General features: G+C 35.7%; 1 protein-coding gene across 2 annotated transcripts in view; it reads right to left on the reverse strand.

The window, feature by feature from the left end:
* Positions 1 to 9,415: 9,415 nt before the first annotated feature.
* mroh1 (maestro heat-like repeat family member 1) overlaps positions 9,416 to 22,719 on the reverse strand; it is a 34,394-nt gene continuing 21,090 nt past the window's right edge. Inside the window, exons 22-43 of one of the 2 annotated variants that reach the window (XM_016533843.1) lie at positions 22,514 to 22,660; positions 21,515 to 21,541; positions 20,697 to 20,819; positions 20,376 to 20,455; positions 20,082 to 20,220; positions 19,878 to 19,973; positions 19,688 to 19,792; positions 18,576 to 18,711; positions 18,344 to 18,456; positions 18,098 to 18,250; positions 16,847 to 17,001; positions 16,571 to 16,736; positions 15,769 to 15,974; positions 15,382 to 15,519; positions 14,913 to 15,027; positions 13,752 to 13,898; positions 13,181 to 13,369; positions 11,690 to 11,839; positions 11,360 to 11,494; positions 10,956 to 11,058; positions 10,698 to 10,763; positions 9,416 to 10,385 (exon numbers count right to left, since the gene is read on the reverse strand). In XM_016533843.1, coding sequence (XP_016389329.1) covers positions 10,309 to 10,385; positions 10,698 to 10,763; positions 10,956 to 11,058; positions 11,360 to 11,494; positions 11,690 to 11,839; positions 13,181 to 13,369; positions 13,752 to 13,898; positions 14,913 to 15,027; positions 15,382 to 15,519; positions 15,769 to 15,974; positions 16,571 to 16,736; positions 16,847 to 17,001; positions 18,098 to 18,250; positions 18,344 to 18,456; positions 18,576 to 18,711; positions 19,688 to 19,792; positions 19,878 to 19,973; positions 20,082 to 20,220; positions 20,376 to 20,455; positions 20,697 to 20,819; positions 21,515 to 21,541; positions 22,514 to 22,660 — 2,766 coding nt within the window. In that variant the 3' untranslated portion in view covers positions 9,416 to 10,308. The remainder of the gene's footprint in view (positions 10,386 to 10,697; positions 10,764 to 10,955; positions 11,059 to 11,359; positions 11,495 to 11,689; positions 11,840 to 13,180; positions 13,370 to 13,751; positions 13,899 to 14,912; positions 15,028 to 15,381; positions 15,520 to 15,768; positions 15,975 to 16,570; positions 16,737 to 16,846; positions 17,002 to 18,097; positions 18,251 to 18,343; positions 18,457 to 18,575; positions 18,712 to 19,687; positions 19,793 to 19,877; positions 19,974 to 20,081; positions 20,221 to 20,375; positions 20,456 to 20,696; positions 20,820 to 21,514; positions 21,542 to 22,513; positions 22,661 to 22,719) is intronic. The other variant, XM_016533844.1, reaches the window with a different exon arrangement.

Consider the following 22,719-nt stretch of genomic DNA (forward strand, 5'->3'; position numbering starts at 1 on the left):
ACATTATTATTATAATAATATACTGGCATTTGATATATATATATATATATATATACACACACACACACAGAGATAGATAGATAGATAGATAGATAGATAGATAGATATAAATAAATATTTTACGTTTCAAACATTTTTCAAAAATTACTGTATGCAATAAAAATATACAAAGGCCAAGTCAAGTTACATTTTCTGAAAATTATTCGCTTTCATCCAAAATTCTGACCACCCTCATGTTGTCTGAATCTCATCTAAGTAATTTTACAATGAAGAAAAATAAAACGAGTTACTACAAAAATGTCAAAGCTCCTTATAATGTACAATGTAACTGACTAAAAACCTTTAGGCTTAAATACAAATAAAAAATGTGCAGTTTAAACCAATGAAACGAGGCATGTTTGATATGTCTAAGGCAAAAGGCAGCCCAAAGATTAACAACAGTTAAGTGTGGTATTTCAAGCCTTAATCAAATTCAAACTTCAGTTTTGGCTTCATCTCGCTGTGTGATGAGAAGTGTGGAAATGTGTGTTTTTATAATTAGTCTCTGTTGTGGACATTATTGCAGAGCTCTGGGACGTTTTAGCACCTGAGGCGCAGCATCACACACTTAGGTCTGTTAATAAGCTGTCCACAAGCACAACATCTGGACCCGTTCTGCTATTTTTAACTGTCTGTCTCTTATTTCTCAACAGCAACACTTTGATATCTTACTTTCTTCATGAAAGTACATCACTTAATGTTGTGTATTCTAACAAAATCAACTTCATCAACAATTGTTCCAACATAAAAAACATAATATTATACACATTATGCAGTATGGCTATAGTATAGAATATCATCTGCTGCTTCATCTACCGGCAGATCTTCAGCTATTCCTATTATTATTACATTTAGCAGATGCTTTTATCTAAAGCGACTTACAAATGAGGACAATGGAAGCAATCAAAATCAACAAGAGAGCAATGATATGCAAGTGCTATAACAAGTCTCAGTTAGCTTAATGCAGTACATGTAGCAAGGTTTTTTTTAAATCATATAATAAATAAAAAGAAAACCGATATAGACAGAATAGAAAAAGAATAGAGCAAGCTAGTGTTAGAGGCCTTTTTTGCTTTTGTTAATCAGAAGTCAGAAAGTCAGAATTATAATTGTATAATAAATAAAAAGAAAACAAATAGATAGATTGCAAAAAGATTAGAGAAACAAGTGTTAGTTTTTTTTTTTTGTGCAAGTCTAAAAGGGGCAAGGTTTAAAAAAAAAAAATATTATTAACAGAATCTTAGGTTGTGTCTCAATCCATCTCTAGTTAAGTAGTAAGTACACTGACAAGTGAGCCATTTCTAGGGCCATCAGTTGCTCACAATATTCACTTAACAGAAACAGTGTCAAGTCTTCTCCAGTCTCATCCTCTGATAGGAAAAGCACCTAAACCTTTGAAACATTTAATGATATTTTTTACACTAGGCTAGCTAGTATTTCATTTTATATTATACATATAATAAGAAAAAGGGGCCTTTCCAAGAGTACATCTAACGCAGGTACAGACATCAAGCCTCAGATTGTGCGGTTCAGAGACTGTGAGATGACAGAAAAGGGTAGCAACCCATCTGTGTAAGGACAGTCAGCTCACCTTTCTGCCCCATCAGCGGTTCATCATTGATGACAGGTCACAGCAAGCATGCATGAGCATGGCACTGTTTTTTAGTGTAAAGACCAGGGTTGATCTGGACAGCAAACAGTTAAAACAATGAAGGTGACACAGGTTCAAATAACATTAGCATGTATACGGTCTAACAAACACAGTGAGAAATTATGCATAAAGCCATATGATCATTAGAAATGCACCATTAACAGAAAAGGCTGAATAACCTATGGCAGTGTCGATTCCTATGGTTGAAAAGGTGCAGGTTTTGCGGTCCACTGCGCTGTTTTTAGGGGTGGGTTTGTTTGTTTGCTTTAGGTTGCTCCCCTCTCGCTGCATTTTCAGCGTCGCGATTTTAAGACGTGGTGTCATGTTAAAAAAAAAAAAAGTTTGACTTTTAAAGCGCGTCGTGACGCTTTCTATTCCATTCCGCTGCACTGCGTTTCTCATTTCTAAACGCACGGACGCCTTCTAAAACAACACAGCCTCACGAAGCTTCGAAACATTCACGAATCATTTGTTTTGAATCAATGTTCGAAACGCATATCAAACTAACCAAGTCACGTGATTTCAGCAAACTCCGCTTCACGCTTTAGCCTAGCCGTTTCTAAATGTCATAAGGACGCTATGGGGTGTTTCTAATATGAAATATATTGTTGTATCTGATCTTGAGTCAATTTTATAATTTAATTTGATTATAATTTAATGATTAAGTAAAATTTTCTATAAAGTTAAGATTCTGTCATATAGGTGCTATAAGTGCTACAAAAAAGACAGGCATAATACAAGATAATAAATATTGATCATTAATAGTATTTAAATGCTATTACAGATTACACTTTGTTCTTGAAAGGAGTAAAAAAAATATTTTTAAAATAATTGTTTTCTTAACTTTTAATAGGCCTACCTTTTCTACTAGGGAAAGCTATGATGTAAAAAGTGGTAACCTGCAATTGTTATCTTAAAGAGCTATTTCCACCTGATTTAAGCCATTAAAACGTTTTACTGGTATAAATGATTGTATTCAGGTTAATTTGGTGATGTTAAATAATATTTTTTATTTTAGATGTTTGATTTCGTTTTTTTCAGTGTAGAACTGAACATTTGCTTGGTTATCTCTACAGCTCACTTAAAATTGTTTTAGATCAATAGACTTGACATTATAGTTCCTTGGGAGCCTCTCTGAACCCCGTTTCTTTACAAACGCTGCCTTTTCTAGCCATCAACTTACTGGGGGAAGTGAGGCAACAAGGCACCTGCCTTAGGATTCAGACACAACCTATATGTGTTTTGAGCTTGAGTTGACAGAAACATGTAAAGTATTTGCATGTGCTGCAGTCTTTCCCCCCTCCTTTCTCCTCAGGGCATCCCGCGCTCTTTTTCTCTGAGAGCATTCCGGGCAATTATTCCAATTAACTACAGAGTGAAGTTATTAAGCATATGCACAGATCACTTAGGGAGAATTTCACCAGGTGTTTCTCTCTCTCTATAGCCTCCTCTGGGCCTGCTCCACCATGTAGGGGGGGAAAGAGAAACAAAGTGTGGAATTTCTCCGTCCTGCTCGTGTCAGACTCTATCGTTCGTCTCTCAGGGACAGCAGATGCTCACTCTGTAATTATTTTCGGTGTGGAAGCTGGCGGCTGACAGTAGATGTGCATCACTCTAAATTGGCTGGGAGTGACCCCTGGCCATCCAGGAGCACACGGGACAGCAGAGATGGAGGGGAGGGGAGGCGAAGGAAGACAGAGGTCCTAGCGTACTAACAAGCAGCCAACTCAGGACACGGAGGGCCGCAAGCATCAGTCTGACCTGCACAAACTTTAATCTTTCTCTGTGCCTGCTTCGCCTTTTCTTACTCTTACACTTCTCGATTGTTCTGCCTTCCTCTGACTAACAAGCAGCCGAATGTGTATGTGGGATCACTGGTGAGCTCAGCATCACTCAACAGTCCTTCCAGCAACATAACGAGGATGTATTAGGCCACTTCCAGCAAACGAACTGGACCAAGGCTCATCTAGTCACACTGGGGGAAGTTGAAAACATTCCCTGTTTGCTGGAATGCAAGACAGCACCGTGGTCCGGCATATTTGAATAAAACAGGCATTATAAGGGGAAGGAACATAAAATATGTTCAATATGGTGACAGTAAGAATGAAGTCATGTCTTATAGGAAAGTGAGTCGCAATTTTGTCTACCGTACAAGGCAAATGTACATTAGCTAAACCAGATTTGCGCTAAATCAATAAATATGATTGTTGTCAGATTTTACTGCTGATTTCATATAAGAACTCAACAATAAGGCATTTTTCCAAATGAACAACATTTTCAAAACCACAAAAGAATGATACATTTTTATTTTTAGCATTTGTTTGTAATTTTTGCCTGAAATATTTATATTTGTATTTTGTATATTTGTACTTATTTACTTTTTATTAAAAAAAATTCTTTATTTTTATTTATTTTTTGGCGTACATGACATTCTAAGCAATTCTGATGATGAAAAATCTACAGAATTTGCAACAACAATGTAGAATACATGATGGAAAACCAAGCGATCAAGTTCACAAGGAATAAAACTGTATGTACAAGATCAATTAATGTACAATTTTCAGTGGCCTAAAAGAGCTAATAACGACTGACTGAATTTAATAAGAAGCAGGTTTTTGACGCAGGTCTCTTTCTGTCTCTGAATCTGTAATTTGTCCAGGAATGCCAGGCTAATCTCTCTCTCTCTCAGTCTCTCCAAATGCCTCGTTGTTGACCCAAACGGAGGCTAACTTTTCTCTGTGATCCTGGGTCAGAATCACAACATGCTGACATTACAGCAGCATGCAATTATCACCTCTTAGTCTCCAAACTGGATGTCCACTCCTTAGACACATATTTCTGAACCATTATGAGTAATTTCAACATGTTTAAAGTTTGCCCTCAGAAGATCTTGACATCATTAGCATTAATATTAGACAACGGAGCAGAGCTGTGATGAGTTTAACCATCTGAGAGTTGAATTCATTAATTGACAGTTATTAACACGCAAAGGTAGCTTGTCCTCTACCAGAGCGACACTTTAAATTGATTCTGAGAGGCTCAACCAGACGTTTAATTTGGAGAGGCAGAGTAATTCTCTGAATGTCCTCTTGACAAAATAATTCTCCTCTCTCCCTGAAGGATGTTTGTCCTCTCCAACTACTGAAAACAATTTAAGAGTCCTTTTGATCAAATGTTGTTTAATTAGTTTAAAGGAGAGAGAGATTTCTGGTTAATTAAGGCTCTATTAACAGTAGTGATTCCTCTTTTTTTTAAAAAAAGCATTACCAACCAAATAATGCCCAGGATATATGGATCAGGTTTATTAAAATGCAAAACTGCCTCAAAAAGATCCAGTCAAGCCATTACCCCGGTCTTTTCTTCACTCTTAAAAATAAAGTTTCATTATTGGCACCTGTGGCTCCATGAAGAACCTTTAATATCTATGGAAACTTCAGATAGAAAACGTTTCTTCAGATTATTATTAAAATGTTCTTCACACTAAAAAAAAAATTCTTCTTTCAAAAAGTTCTTTTAAAATCTGTTCACTGAAAGCTTAGGGGAACACTAAATGTTTTTTTCTATTGTATCGCAGAGAAAAAAACCCCTCTGGAACATTTATTTTTAATAGTGTTGGCCAAAGAGTCTTGCTAGATAGAGAGTTTTATATCTACAGTTTTGTAAACTTTCTATAAAACTGAGCGTTGCCTAAAATAATGTGTGTAGTACATATATTAATAAAATATGTTATGATACATGCATCTATGCAATCACCATACATGATAGGTGATTATTGCAAAACAAACCCAGACGCAGAGCATCTACTCACTCACTCACGGACATGAAATATTGATCTAAGTGGAATTGATTTTATAATGTTACCTGTATATCATCTTAAAGGCAGAGTAAGCGATTTCTGGTAGCCAATGTTGATATTTGAAATCACCAAAACAAACACGCCCCTACCCCAAAAGGGTCTTGCCCCTATTTTGATAGCTCCGCCCCACATATACGTACGCAACCCAGGCAAAGATTAGTTCTGTGAAACAAAGCAAAACCAATGTTACACCATGTCTACGGACGTGAGCGGCGCGGCAAGGAAACTGCTGCCGGGTTTTATTTATGACGTGCTGACACAAATTTCAAATGGTTTTCAACGGTCGTTTGATCGCGTCCAGTGTAGGCAGACTTTAGCTGTTGTAGACACAGTGTTACTCACCTATTGAGAAGAAACAAAGCAACCTCGACGTCCGATCGCAGGCCTCCGCTCCTTGAGTTCTCTCCAGCGCTGGAAAGCTGATCCGATATTTACACGGGTCCTACTTCTTGCCTTATCGTTCCGCAGACGTTTTCCACTTTTGTTTTTTGTCCGCCATATCTCTATCTTTCTGTCGCTCGGCTCGGCTAATGTCCGTCCCATGCACTGAAAGCTCTCTCCTCCACATCACGAGTAGACACGCCCCTTTTTGCTGATTGGCTACAAGTTTGTTTTGCCATTCGGCCCGAATCAGTTTTCTAAAGTGTTTTTGAAAAATCGTATACCCTGCCTTTAAAGCTTCTGTTAAGAAAAAGATATTGGGTCTGGGGTTGTGAATTTAAGCAACAGGCCTGGATCAAGTCAAGAAATACAACTTTACTTACTGTGGGTTACACTGTTTAAACAAAATGTTTAACTAAACTCCAAGGCGATATTTCATGAAAAAGCAGCAGCTAAAATTTTTAACATCTATGATTTCCATGACACAATCTATTTTGCCCTGGTCTGCTCCGGCATCATCTGCACTGAAATATAATACCCTCAGAACTCTGGAAGGATTTTCTCCCATTGCATCACAGGGTATGAATTGATGGGCACTATCACATGTGAGCCAAGCAATCGAGTCTTAGATTAGATCCATATGTTCTCAGAGAGCCAGGTCAACTGCAGATACGCACTGGCTGTCTCTCTCTCCTGCTCTGACACAGGGGAATGAATGAGTGTAATTTCAGAGAAAGGGTGAGGGAGAGCCAGAAGGATGGATAGAGAGAGGGAATGAGAGGGAGATAGAAACTTTCCCTTGAAAGTGTGCAGAAATCATTACGGTGCAGAAACCGGAGCGTTTGTATGGAATAAACAATCTGGGTTCTGTAAAGTAATACTGACAGAAAATAACATTTGGAAAATGATTCTGAAAATAGGGTCGATAAAAAGTAAATAAACAGCATGTACTCTCATTTTTGCTCTGTGGGTACAATAAATTTCAGAAGATTACTATTTATAAGGCCGGAATCGGGTGCACTCAAGAGCTCTGAGCCATTGATAAATTATATTATTAAATATTACATATATTGTGCAGTGTCAAGATCAGTTCTGCAGGTAAACTGCAAGAATACAGTACAGCATGTACTGATTATATCACCCTAACATCAGAACTTGGCTCCTCTCGCAGTTTTAAATGAAGCCTTGAGGAGTTTTCTGATGTTTCAGTTTGTTTTTAATGCAGAAGGCCCTGTCATAAAAATTGCTATGATGAAAGCAACTGAAGAGAGTTATTCACAACCTGAATCATCAGACACATAAGATGATGGAGCAGAGGACACTTTAAAAGTTAATATATCCCATGTGCTCCAGTTCTTTCTCTCTCTCTCACACACACACACACACGGCAGAATAGGTGGAGAGAGTCAATAGACGTGAGCCTAAAGGCAAGATCAGCTTGATTAGGGAGAAGGACGGCCAGCGCATCCAACAAAGAAAATTACCCTCAGGTACACACCACGTGTCCACAGTCACAATCTCATGTAGTCCTGCCTCTAATCTTTCAAACACCTTTATTAAAGATTAAAAGGCCTTTCTATTTGCCTGCAAATGTAATGTGATTTTGAAAATCAGAATCTAATCAAGGTAACTTTGACCTTTTGGTCCAGTAGAATTATTGTTGGATGAGCAATCTCATTCAGTTAGAACGGTCATTTATGTTGTTAGTCAGCTTTTTGTGCTGGAAGTGTGTCAAGGGGCTTCTTTTAACACACATTGTGGAGGCCTCTTGTGGCTACCTCTGGAAGTGAAATACACAGTTTGTTCCACAGTACAGGAAAGTGCTGTTGTGAGATCATTCATAACAGGATGGTATCAGATGCTAATGTCATGATACTTTTATGTAAATAAATAAATACAATTTTATTTAAAGAATACCATATGGTTTTAATACGATTATCGAACAATAAAAATATTAAGGACATAATTTAATATTTAATATGGAAATTGTATTTTAGTTGGATTTTCTAGAACATTTTCAGAACTCATCAATTAAAACAACATGACAGTTCCCGGGTTGTCATGTATGATAACTTTAATGACTCATTAGTACATATTCTCATCTCCATCATCCAGAGATCAGCTCTTTTACATGATACAAAAAATTTTGTCTAAAAAGGAAACAAAAGACATACAAAAACAAGTTAATGTGATGCAAACATGACACGACGCCCGATACTATGATCACCCAGCAGAAACTTTCAGTGGCATCTTGATTGCTCTGAAATCCATCCCCGACACGAACACAATCTTTCTGTGACTTATCCAGGAATGAATTCCAATATCATTACAACACTGGGTTCCTGACCAAATGGAATAACTGCCACTAATTGCTCAATTCTAAAGTGTTTAGATTAATGGTCTGTGTCCTTAGTAAACACTTTAATTTGACTGACTTGTGCTAATACATATTCAACACTCTGAGCAACAGAGGACTTGTAAATTTTTTTTTTTTTACTCTCTGCACCCAGAGCTTCAGTTCTTCTTCATAACGCCAAACTGGATCCACAGTTTTGCAGAAAACAATTTATAGATAGGCCTATACCATTCAAACGTTTAGGGTCAGAAAGATTTGTTAATGTTTTTGATAAGTCTCTTATTCTTGAGATGCTGCATTTATTTGATTAAAAAAAAAAAAACAGTAAAAGAAGTTATATTGTGAAATATTTTTAGAATTTTAAATTACTATTTTCTATTGCAATGAACTTATTTTCATCAGTCATTACTCCAGTCTTCAGTGTCACATCATTCTTCGATGCTGATTTGATGCTCAAGAAACATTTCTTACTATTATCAATGTTGAAAACAGTTGTGCTGCTTAATATTTTTGTGGAAACCGTGATATATTTTTTAAGGATTTTTTTTATGAAATGGTAGATCAAAAGAACAGCGTTTATTTGAAATACAAATCTTTTGTAACATTATAAACATCTTTGTCACTTTTGATCGATTGAATGCGTCCCTGTTGAATAAAAGTGTTAATTTCTTTAAAATAAATAAATAAATACGACTTGATGACCCCAAACCTTTGAACAGTAGTGTATATACTAAGACAAAATATAATATTTTACTATTTCTCACTGAGAGTCACACCAATGCAGTTTACAAAGGTTTTGTTGCTTAATTCTTTAATGCCAATATTCATTAAATATTAATTAGCTGGAAGAATGAAGACATTATTAGGTCATTTACACTGAAATAGACCCACTTCATGAATTCCATTTTAATTTACGACTTTGTGTTTACGTAGTATCTCATAGAGAATCGGAATTCTCTGATTGCGATTTATTTCTATATAGTACGTTTAACCACTTCTACTGTACAGGACACAGCATAGTATTATATACTATTATTATATTATATTACTAGTATTATATATATAAATTTGTAAAAGTAGTTGATTTACCAAACCATCATCACTTTTGTCCTGTTTATTAAGATGAGACTTATGTCAACACTCTTCATGCTCAAACTCTGAAACAGTGGCCACACTTTTGAATTAACGTACAATTTACAAAACGGAACAAGACAAGTGCCATAGAAAGGCCGGCACTGGTGTTTCAGCTACACAGACGCTTCACAAAATGAGTATGAAACATGTCAGAAATCTTTAAACATCTACTCTAATACAATTTATTCTTTACAAATCTATGTTTTGGCACAGTTTTTGTCTACTTTTATGACTTGGTCGAGAAGGAAGCACAATTGTGTTTGCTCCACTAGTGCATGAGACACATTCAGAGCCACAGACGTCACAGCAAAAACACTACAAATGCTTATTTAAATATCAATTTTGATTGTGATTTCAGAACCGGAGATTACAGTTGCGGTTAATGCTAATGCACATCCCTATTAGGGTGATTTATTGCTGAAGGTTTATGGTGGTCAATATGACTCAACGGTCTGATTTTATGGGATTAAATTCTAACGGAGCACAACATTTGATTTAATTACCAGAATAACCTTTTTGGTTTTGGTTTAAAATCTATTGATTCATCCTACATACATTTTAATGATTGAATGATTTAAAGTGATGATATGCATACGCTACAGGAATGGTCAAGCAAGTAATATCAGCAATATCAGTGTACTTGCGTACAATTTTGTAAGTCTAATTTTTAAAGGGCTTACAGGTACATATCTCACATTAAAAAGCGCCACTGGTGAAACTTAAAAGTGCTGTAACGTCAATAAATTCTCCATTTTATTCTTCTCCTTTCATTCAGAATTAGTGCACAGTCTTTGGTCAATAATAAAAACCTTTCAAGGCTTATTATAACACAACAATTCAAAGCAACAAAAATCAAAGACTAATCTGATTGGTTATAGAGTGGAGGTAACGTCAGTGAAAATGACCCATGGCTTCAGCGGCTTTCACTCGCACGAGAGGATCTGGATCCTGCAGCAGCATCACCAGACCTGAAGAGAGAAAAAAGGACATGAGGAAAGAAAAACCAGTCTTTTAGTTTGTCCATGAATCAAAGTAAACAGATTAAACATACAAGTCAGTTTATAACCAAACAAATGCATAGCGCATTTATGTGTTAGAATTACAACAGCAATATATTCTACACTGCATTTTACCAGACAAAATCGCCATTAAAATAGAAGCAAAAATAATAGATTCCTTAGGTGCCACGAAACAGCAAACGTAGCAACATAACAATGATGTGCTGTCCTTCTTTAAATATCTCTTGACTGCAGATATTATTATAGAACTGTGGTACCTACCTTTGGTCACTGACCCCATGTTCATATGGGAGAAATGCTCATCATGAAGGTTCCCCAGCAAAAACCCTAAACATTCACACACACACACACACACACACAAACGGTTACAAAACCAACACAAAATAATAGTAGGGGAAAAAAACATAAATACTAGATTTTTTTTAAATACTGTATAAAAAAACAACCATTCAGTGAAGCACAAATATTTGCAATACTAAATACTGAACCAAAAATAAATAAATAAATAATTATTGTTACCAATAAACATGGCAGCACTGGCTCTGATCTCAGCCCAGTTACTCTTGAAGAACTGAATGACTGTGATGTGGTAGAAGTTCAGCATGCCTGGAAAATCCTGGATCTTTGAGAAAACACATTATGACTTTTTTTTCCCTCTTTAGCTTAATCAAACAGATCATAGTTCATGAGAAATCAGCATTTCATTTTTGGGTGAACTATTCAATTAGTAAAAAAAAAAAAAATCATCTGTTTGTCCATTTCATTAACAGAAAAAACATTGAGTATTAAAAAGTCCATACAAATGTGACAGAGCAGTTATAACAACATTCTTTATAAAAAGGAATCTGTCAACACATAAACACACCGAGTCGGTTATTCTACACGTGTTCTTATAATAAAGAAATATTTGGCTCTTGCCGTACTAGGTATTTAGTGAGGTCATTAATGAACTCTCCATAATGCAGACCCTTCTCCTCAAGAAGATGATTCTGGAACATGGCAGAGATCTGTTCTGAACCTACGATTGGAGCACATATGCGCATGGAGTACTTGCATGCCTATGGGAACAAAGAGGCATATACTAAACTCACACACAAGCAGACATCATGCTTTTGGACTTAAAAATATCCTCATATTATAATTACTCTAGAAAGACTCTACTTTTTGCATCAACGTTGTAACAAATTTTCAATATTTATAGCCATTACAACAAAATCAATCTTTGTAGGAGTGTGTGTGGACTAAACTCTGACCTTGACCACTTGAGGGTTGGGATCACTGAGATGCAACAGCAAGCTGACCAGAACATTGTGGATCTGGTCTTTAAAGACGGGCTCACCCGAGCCGAACTTCGACAGGTTCCCCAGGAGCATAATGGAAGCACATCGGATCTCATCGTTCTCCTGACAGAACATAACAATGGATCTTTGAGTAAAGCCATACAACAACAAAAACCCCATGCTTGCTAAAACACTGTTCTCTAATAGCCTCTATTTACCAAAAAAAAGACACTATTTTTACTAATAGAATGCAATTGGGCCTAAAACATCTCAATTTTCTCAAATCATACGTGAATGTAGGTGTTTAACCCTTTAGTGTGTTGACTGTCAGCTTCAGGAGGTCAAACTAAATATTATACATTTCCATTTCATTTTTTGTTTGAAACTTTTACTACCCTATTACTAACATTAGGGATGTCTCTACATACATGTACAGTTCAAAGCTGTAATACACATAAAAATTAAACAGACAAAAATTTATTACATTTGAAAAAAAAAAATATATATTACAAAACTATGCCAGAATGGGCAAATGGTATGCATTCAACACAACATGTGTTAACATGCAAAGATCTCAGACAGCCCCACGTTATTTTTTGTTTCATTTTATTTTTGTTTAAATCATTTAAATATTTATGAGTTAAATTATTAATGGAAAACTAGATTTTACTTTCAAATTTAAAAATGTATTTTTATTAATAATTTATTTATTTAATTATTTATGTCCTCCCGTTATGCTGTATAAAGGGTTCCAAATGTAGAACACACATAAAATGTTTTTGGTAATTGTTTTACATAACATAACAATTAGCTACTAATAAAACATAAGATTTGTGTCTTTTTATGCTTTAAAAAAATAATGTGATACAAATAAACCTGTTTTATCAGTAATCAAACTGAGATTATCTTAAAGTAGCAGCATAAATAGTACTCTGTGGAAATTGTAGCTACACAATTGACCCTTCGCAAAGACCCGCCCCGCTTCATTACTGTTGCTACGTCCGACAAGCCATGGCGATATCACAGCACACATCTGTTCTCACGCAGTGAAAAATACAATCACAGAGCAAAGAGGACACTGTCAGCTTTTAAATCTGGTCATTTGTTAAAGAAATTCAAACAATAAATACCGTTTTTTGGCTCTTTAATGTGTCGTGAGTCGTGACACATTCAGTTTAAGCGGCTCGTGAACCGATCATCTCTTCCTCTTTACTAGTTTAATAGCACGAAATAAACATGAATGAAAATCAAATGCTATCTTTTGTTTCAACTGCAGAAAGATGTCAATACACACAATTTTTCAAGTTCAAGTCCACCAACGTTAATCTACTCTCCTGTCTGGTTTGTTTGTCAGACAAAATGGCAGATTCGGTGTTATGATTGGTCAGATCGCCTGTCAATCAAACTCCCGGCAAAGGGTCAATTGTGATTTAAATATTCTGTGTCTTCTCTCAAGACACTCACATTCTCCAGAAATGGTTTAATCTTCATGAAGATGTAAACCACAAGCAGGTGGACGTTCTTTTGGTCCAGGTAAAGCAATATTTTGGACATTCCAGACATGGCCTCCAGTGTGATGAGTTTCCCTGGATCGTCCTTTTCTTCCATACCTGAACTCATGGCTGCTAAAAGCTCCTTTGCATATTTATTCACCTGAATGGGAACAGAGGCAGTGAGATTAACATATAGCAACATATAATTACACACTGAACTGACTGCTTTTGTTACACTGCTGTTGAATGTAATAACAAAACTTCACTCGACTATAGAGAGAAGACATAAAGTGCAAAGAAAAGAATAATAATAGAGCAGAACAAGAGCAGGGCATCTTAAGAAAACAACATGGGGAACATTTAGGCAGCAGTTGTTAGGCAGCATTTCAGAATACAGAAAACTTCTGCAAACGTCCTTACTGATTGCTGCATAAACAAGCTGCCATGTGTGTGTCACACTGTTGCCAAGAATCACTGCCCAAGAAATCAATTAGACTCTTCATCCAATGAGTGTTTTCAGATGTCAAGCAGAGCGTCTATACCTTTTCAGGTGAGCCCACAGCAATGTTCCCCAGGCCTCGGACCGCCAGCATGCGAACCGTACCGCAGGTGTCAGTAATTCTTTCCATCATGTTGTTCATCAACATGTCCAAAATCATCAGTTCAGTCACTACATGATGGTTCAGCAGCTTGAAGGAATAAACAAATAAATCTTGACGTCTAATTTATAACAGCTATTAGTACACATTCAAATAAAGGTGAAAAGGCTCCTGTTAAATAAAAAAAAAAAGACCTGTCTGGTTCACCACCCCCAGTTTGGTACATTGCAGTTGCATGGTTCATTTATGATCTAACAACGTCTCAGAAATAATTAATATATATTAATATAACATATACTCAGTAGTGTTGAATTCAGTTGTATTGGATTTACTGTATAAGGGGTGAAGATACAACAACATGTCAAAGTTTTTGGTTATCAATTGCAAAATAAGCTTGCCTTGTCATTAGGGATGCACCGAAATTTTGGCCGCCAAAAATTATCGGCCGAATATGGCATTTTCTGTTTTTGGCCCATAGAGAAAAACAACTAAAAATATATGCCGCGCATATTGATATTTTATCTTTCAATAAAAGTGTGTTTATTTTCTTGTCTTGTGTTTTTTAAATTCAGTATCATTAAAATTGTTAAATTAAAAAGTTTTAAAAAATTACTTTATATTATTTAATAAAATAATAAATAATTATTACAAAGCATTTTCGGTTTTCGGCCAAGTGCATCCAGAATTTTCAGTTTTGGTTTTAGCCCAGAATTTTCATTTTGGGGCATCCCTACTTGTCATTATTATAATCTTGAAATTCAATTAAATGAAGCTTATTATTATTATCATTATTTTTTTCATGAGAAATGTGTTCAATAAATAGCAAAACGGGTTGATATTTGCAATTTATTGGATCCTTGCTAAACTGAAATATTAATTTTATTTAAATAAATAAAAAATCATGCTGACCCCAAACTTTTGAACGGTAGTACAAATCGAACCATGAGAAATTTGAACAATTACACTCTTATTTAAAAAAAAAAAAAAAAAACACAGTGAACAATCTGTGCTCTTGTAAAACAAAAATTTGTCTTTAGCAATTCATTGTTACTAAATTCTGAACTAAGATAACTAAAATCACACAACAAAATAAAATGTTCTCACCTCAGAGAAGAATGCTGTGACTGTGATCCTCTGGCACTCATAAATATTACAGAGAGAAGGACACAGACCTTCCACAATTGCAGGGAGTCTTGGACCAGCATGCTTTGCCATTGCTCTGATAGAAAGAACAGCTTCTTCAAAATGAAGTATTGTAGAAGCTCACACTTAATCTTACCACAGTGGGATAGAAAGCAGCATGTTAGCTCCAAACTCTTACTTTTATAGGTCAGAACTTAACAATTTCCATGAACACACGGCATGAGACCATGCACGTTTACAGAAGCTTGAAATTGACGTGTGGCGCTCACAAAATATTGTAAAAAAAACCAAAACAACAACAACATGTGTCTTCGAGAACAAGTATACGGTCATACAGATCTCCTTTAACATAGTAGAACAAAGTAGAAAAGTTTGCAAACAACAAACAGTCCAAGAGGACTGGGGTATGACGGAGGACAGGTGTGTGTACCTGGAGAGCAGAGTGACTCCTGTTGTGTGCTGCTGCGGGTCCTTCATCTTGTCCCAAGCTCCCTCCTGATCTAATGGTTTCACGACAGCGTCCAGCTGAGCTCGACCCAGCAGGATCCGCAGGGCCTCCACTGCCACCCTGAACACACAGCAAAGAGAAACACAGATGTCTTATTAACTCTGAGCTTAGTGATGTCTGCAAGAGCAGCTACTTTCAAATTCACCATCCGTCTTTATAAGTGATCGATTTGAAAGTATGTTGCAAAGCTAACAGCTAATAAGCACACAGGCAGAAAATTAATAATTAATTAACAAACAAAAAAAACACAATCACAAAAAAAACTGTTAGAGATATCTAAATTCTGAATCCCATATTTATGCCACTCACCCGCACACATCAAAATTGATCACATTAATTTTGTTGGTTGTTTTGCGGTCTGAAATGATGCTGTTGCTGTTGAGATCTTTAGGTAGCTGAACTCCCACACTGGAGCCCAAACGCACCAGTAGAGAGCTGAAGAGCTTTGGAAACACATATGCCACAGCGTCAGCTGACTGGCCATTCAGCATCATCTCACGCAGGGCACAGGTCATCTAGAAATCATTGCATAAAAAAAAAACAAATCCCTACTATTATTAAATATATCAAAATAGAAAACCGTTATTGTAATTGAAATAATAGTATTGCACAATATTACTGCTTTAATGTATTTTTGATCAAATAAATGTAGTCTTGGTGAGCATAAGAGATTTCTTTCAAAAACTTTACTGAGCCCAACATTTTGAACAGTAGAGTAAGCCATTGAATAAATACATGGAAGAAAAAAAGGTTTAAAAGTTTAAAGCCATTTCCTAACTAATGTAACAGTAAAGAATATAGCAATGAACTGTTTTCACTAGCATATGTTTTAACAAGCTGTGAGAGTCAATGGAATCGCATGTCAAGACTTTTCCATTTTTGATGTGTTGTAACAGAAAGTACCGCTCGCAGTCAAATCTCTAAATCCTGCTTCTCAAAGCTGCATTTTAAGCATTCTGTTTTAAATTTGGTGCTATTTGTTGTGCTTCATGCAGCATTTCTCCTTCATTGAAGACAGAAAAATTATTTGACGCTGCATAACTGACACATTGTGCCTAGTTAGGAGTTTCAAAAGCCAAATAATATAAATCCTACAGATATTAATACTTACAGCCAGTGGTTGGCTTGTGGCAACTTTGGTCAAACCGGGTCTTAACATAGACTCTTTCTTATCTACATAGGGAACCATAACATTCAGCTTCTCGATAATCATCTCCATGATTTGCAGGGCGAGAGTGCTGTCTGCTCCTAGAGCCATCCACATCTCACAGCTCCAGCTGGAGAAAACACACAATGACACAAACATCATCATTATTATGCTTGACCATCACGGAGCACACGACAGGCAATGAATGCTATGCACATAAACAACACAAACAGTAATTACCTGTCGTATGGTAGTGGGTAGGCAACGAGTGTGTTGACCACTGTCTGCAGATGCTGTGTAGCGAGGATGAGGATGGACTGACCGATGGCTACCTTCACCTGCTCTTCACCAATCACCTGCAGCCGGTTGTGCAACACCTCCAGCATCTCTGGCACCTGACAAACAGTCAAGACAAAAGAAATGAAAACTGACAAGATAGAAAATAATTACAATTTAACTGAACATGAAAACAGGAGCATGAAGAGAACACTTGTGCACATGTGAGGTATTTGGGGAATGTTGGAGAAACTACTTTTAAACCAGTTTTCTAAGCTTCAAGCTACTAGTAGTTAAATTACGGACTGACATTTAAGTCTTTATTCACTAAAAATCCACTCTAGTGCTTCTTGCTTTGGTCATCATAGAAGTGATACTCAATTCGACAATGAATTGTCTCTTCAATTAGTTGATCTGGTTCACAAAACCAGTCTGAATGATTCATTAACGAATCAGCTTAAGAGTTAGATTATCAGTGAATAATGACATAAATTGCAGATGCTTGGAGTCAAAGAACAAACTAATACTTTTATTCAGCAAGGATAAAGTGTTTTACATTGTTACAAAATATTCGATTTCAACTAAGTACGGTTCTTCAAAGAATACTGGAAAACGTTTTCCACAAAAATATTAAGCAACTGTTTTCAACACTGTCAACAATGATAATCATCATAAATCTTTGTTGAGCACCAAATCAGCAAAATTCAGCTTTTTCATAACAAAAATTAAAATGTGTGTGAGTGTGTCTGTGTATATATATATATATATATATATATATATATATATAATATTTAAATTAAATTTCATTTATTCTTGTGATGAAAAAGCTCACACATATTAAAAAGTTCTTTTAAAATCTAAAAAATTATTCACAATAATACTATTTTTACTGTATTTTCTATCAAATAAATGCAGCCTTGGTGAGACTACTTAAAAAAACATAAAAAATCTTTATGACCCAAACATTTGAACAGTAGTATATGAACCACTTTTTCAATACTGTTATGGAATCCAAAAACTTGTAGCAGTATTGAGTATATATTTTGTAGAAAAAAAAATCAATTTAATCTGTGGGTAGTTTATTTACATAAACTGTCCAAACAAACCAGTTCACTGAAATAAAAAAGATGATAGATACAAGAGATAACATTATCTCAGTTCACTGGTCTATAAAGATCGATTTGTTTCCCAGAATCTGATGAAAGTGCAATGTACCAGATCCTGCAGGCCAGCACCTCTGTTCTTCAGCAAGGTGTTGAGGATCACGCTGGATGCTCTGGAACAGTTGGACTGAGAGTCCACCAAACCATCAAATAGCATAAACAACAGGGTACTCAACTGCTGCTGGGGCAAACGCTTACTGATGATCTAAAACACAAGACACAGGGAGTGCAGAGGGAGAAAGAGAGTCAGTTTCAAGTTTTTTTGGAAGTATCAGTATTTTACATCAGGACAATTAACCTTAGTCAGCTCAGAGCATGTTTTATACAAGACTGAATGGTCAGGATTGCTTAGCTTCTCACGAACATCTAACAGGCCCTCAACTGAATCATCCTTGTAGTCCAGTGAAAAGCCTGTCAGGAAAATTAAAGAGGCAAGATACTTTGCTAAGCATTTCAGCATAACATAACACAGTAAACAAGTTCATATTGAAGCTCAAACCGAGTTGTGCTATAAAAAAAACAGTCAGTACCTTCATAGCGCAGCTGAATGTACATTAGTCTATAGATGCAGTCTATGGCTGCCCGTCGCACCTCAGGGTTTGGGTCTGTGCACCGTGGGGCCAGACGCCCCACAAGAGCTCCCAAATTATGGAATGTCACCAGATTCTAGACAGAGAGAGAATGAAAGAGAAAGATTCATTAGCACTGAGCTTGAGATCCAATAAAAACAAACTACATTTGTTTCCCAAAGCACATATTTCATTAAACAGTGCCTTGAGGAAACCAAAACATCTTTAAGGAAGAGCAAAATAAATGATCCTACTTAACATTCCAGTTTGTGCAGAGTAAAATAAAAAAATAATAGGTGCTGAAAGTGAATGCTTTGTATCTAAAGGATGTAAGAAATTTGGGTTACACTTTATTTTAAGGTGTCCTTGTTACAGAGTAATTATACATTTAAGTGCTGAGTAATATTAATTAACTACATGTACTTACTATATGGTTAGGGTTAGGATTAGGGTTACTTGCATGTAATTATGCATAATTAATTGTTATTATAATAGTAAGTACATGTAACATGTGTAACAAGGACACCTTAAAATAAAGTGTTACCGAAATTTGTCTAGGCCGATTGTTTTGGTGTAACAATTTACAAATAACCAGAAGACTTTTTTCACACACTTTAATTGCTAAATTTACATTACAATTTCTAAATTACTACAAAGAATTACTTTAACAATTACTTAACATAACTACATATCTGTAATCTATAATATCTATATATTTTAATTATAGCATAATCAAATTACTTTTCTATTTATTTAACTATTTATTCTATTTATTACTTGTATACAAACAAAACCCTATTTCTCTCCCATGTTGGTTGCACAAGTATTGTAAAAATTGCTGTAATATGTTTGAGCATGTTGGGGATTTTAGAGATGCTTAAAATTAAAATAATAATAATAATAATATGAGTAACTCAACATTGTAACACACAACCTTTTAAACGAAACATTAGAAATTCAAAGACTATCACTAATTACTGCATTATGGATCTTACAGATGTGTAGGTAATATACATTCACACACACATATACTGTGTCAATATAATAATGTATAAGTCAATGCTGTTCCTTACCTTCACACTGAGATTGTCCAAGTAGAACTGCAGTAACTCTGCTGTGGTCTTTACTGCCCTCTCCCGCTCATGGTCTTGTCCTGAGCTCAGCCAGCTCTCTATATGCTGGAAAATGCACAAGCACTCAACAAATGGGGCTCAGACAAAGGGACTACAAAATGGCAAGACATTTTTATAGTTTCTCCTTTACCTTGAATACAGACTGCAGACCATCAGGACTCAAGTCTCTGGCTAACAAATTCCTCAACAATTCATGAAGAGCATTAAAAGTATCTGAATATAAGATCTGAGGAAAAAAGCATTGCAGTGAAAAATATTCTTCATGTTTAAAGCATACAGGAGAGAGTAGTCATGTTCCCAGGTATGTGTAAATACATGCATATTTTATTCTGACCTCTCTTTGCTGTGGATCCAGGGCTTCTTCATCTTTAGCCTTGTCTGGAGTGTCCACAGTAGGAAGCCCATAAACTCCATTCAAACATGTTTTTAACAAGTCAAAGTTTTCATTTTCTGTTAAAGGAGGATCTAAGTTTCTGAAGGCTTGAGTCAAGTTCTTAATAGATTGTGGCACTGCATCACAATGGTCAAAGATGTCAGTTTAGCATATGTTTACAAAGACCAATCTTTTAAAAATGAATGAATGCAGAAGCACAGATGAACAAAATAAATATTTAAAATGGTAGGATACATAAGGTTGGCACATGTGGTCAAAACAAGATGGCGAACAGGGGTCCGCATGACATCTGTTGGTTCTGCTTTTATGAAATCCTGCAGGTTAATAAAAGACATAAATGTCAAAGCGTATCATTCTGAAACTGATCTGAGATTTACAAAAAAAAAAAAAAACTTCATTTCATATCACATGATGTCATATTTATCTCCTAGATTTTGGCCAATGGAAACTGGTTTATAACCTTTCTTACATTGAAAACATACATACATAGAAACATGCATACATATACTGTATACTGTATTAAAAACTGAATGATATTCAAATCAAACCTCTCACCATCATAACGCCCATCAGCTCTTGTTTGCGGGAGAACAGGAAGCCCTGTTTACGAACACTTTGGCTGACGGCCTTGGCAATGAGTCCGACACTATGAATGAGACTGAGCTTCATAGTCAGGTCCTATGAAGTGCCCATATACACACAAACACACAGAAAGAGATGTAAACACACACTCAAACTATGCTATATGTAACAGTGCATGTGCCAATCAAACAGCACAGGCAAATCAAGACCTGGAATTAGGAAAGTATTTCCTGGTCACAGCTGTACTCAGCATGCTCATTATAAATTAATTTACATGTTTGACAGTGCTATAAGAGAAGAAAATCACAATCTATGACAATATAATTGTGATTCAATAGAAAAAGAGTTGAATCAAGCCACCTAAAATCCACAAAAGCCAGAAAACCAAGTATCTAGACACTGTGATGCTCTAGTAAGACAAAGGTTATCAGGTTAGTGAGCACTTTTTGACCTTCTCAAAAGAACAATTTACTTTTACTTACAAGTGTAGTGTAAAGCGAGTTTAAAATGCCATCTTTATTTTAAACTCACTGAACTTAAACATGTCTAAACTTAATAAATCAATAGACCTTTTAAAAGATCCAGACTAAATAGGAAGCTTATAAATGCTTTTTAAAATCCGTCTCAGGGTCATAAAGAGATAGCGGAGAGGTTTATGCACTTTTTTTGAGAAGCTCAAAAGGTTATACTGTAAAGGTTTTGATTGCAGCATCAAGACTGAAGAGAAAGTGAGTTAAAGTTTAAAGGTCAGAGGTGAGAGAAGCTCTTGTGATCGCTTCCCTTCACGGTACCTTGGTCTCTACTTTAATTCCCAGAACCTGTACAACAATAAAAGTAATGATCCAATGTAATTCACAAACATTAAAGACAATCCATATTATTTAACAACAGAATGGATTACTGTATAAGAATGATGAATTATGTGACCCTTGAGATACTGTTTGTACACGGAGATATAAATCTAATAAATGCCTTTAGTCTGTTGTATATATAACATCTCGGTTTAGTGAACTTAGTGAAGAAAAGCTAAATTCTCCTCAAATCCCAACAAAGACCAAGATGAACTCAACTTTGATATTCAAATTGTACTGTAGAACATTAAAACAAAATGAGTTACATGGTTCCCTAACAGTGAAATTATTTGAAATTGCACAATTACATTATGATTATTGATGAGGTATGATTCAGCACTCAAAGAGAATTAACGATCCTTGTCATTAGAAAGAATTTAGATCAAACTGTCATAACTGCAGCCTCAAAAGCAACCAACTGAATCTTGTCAACAATATACTAGGACTTTCAGAGGACTTGTTTAGCAAAACACCTCACAGTCACAGCAGCAACACATTTTTCAGTTTTGCGCCTCACTGCTGTAACAAACAATGAGAAATGATTAATGTATTAATTCTGATCAAATAAATGAGCTGTTCATCTAACATAATAGAACTACAGAGGCATGAAAATTTCAATTTATCCAAAAACCTCCACCAAGCATCCAATGCAAACGCAAGTTGAGTCATCAATATTTCTGGACCATTTTCCCAGAAAAATCAGCTAGAAGTTACTTTTGTCAACATTTTGGAGTACACTAACATGTGGCTATGAAACAAAAAGCCACAAAACTATACATTTAACTTATAAATAAATAACATTTTGGAATTTAGAAATACTAGTTTAGAATACCGTTGTCTACAAAATCTCACTAACACTACAGTAATACTGCTGTATTTTTGGACCACAATAATACTTTTAAACCACAAAATATATAATGGCGTTACAATATGTTTTACCTTGGTGTTGAAGTTCTTGGAGATGTTCTGGAGAATGTCACTGTCTATGCGAGTGAGGAGCTGATCTTCTGGAGCGTGCAACGCAACATATCCATAACACAAAATGAGAGTGCTTTTCATTTTCTCCACATCAACATCGTTTTTATCCTGAAGGACAAGACAAGTGACACACACAACAAGATACATGTGTGAAATGAAGCACTTTA

This window comes from Sinocyclocheilus rhinocerous, unplaced genomic scaffold (genome assembly GCF_001515625.1).
Source record: "Sinocyclocheilus rhinocerous isolate Xijiao unplaced genomic scaffold, SAMN03320098_v1.1 scaffold1717, whole genome shotgun sequence".
Classification (NCBI taxonomy): Eukaryota; Metazoa; Chordata; class Actinopteri; order Cypriniformes; family Cyprinidae; genus Sinocyclocheilus; species Sinocyclocheilus rhinocerous.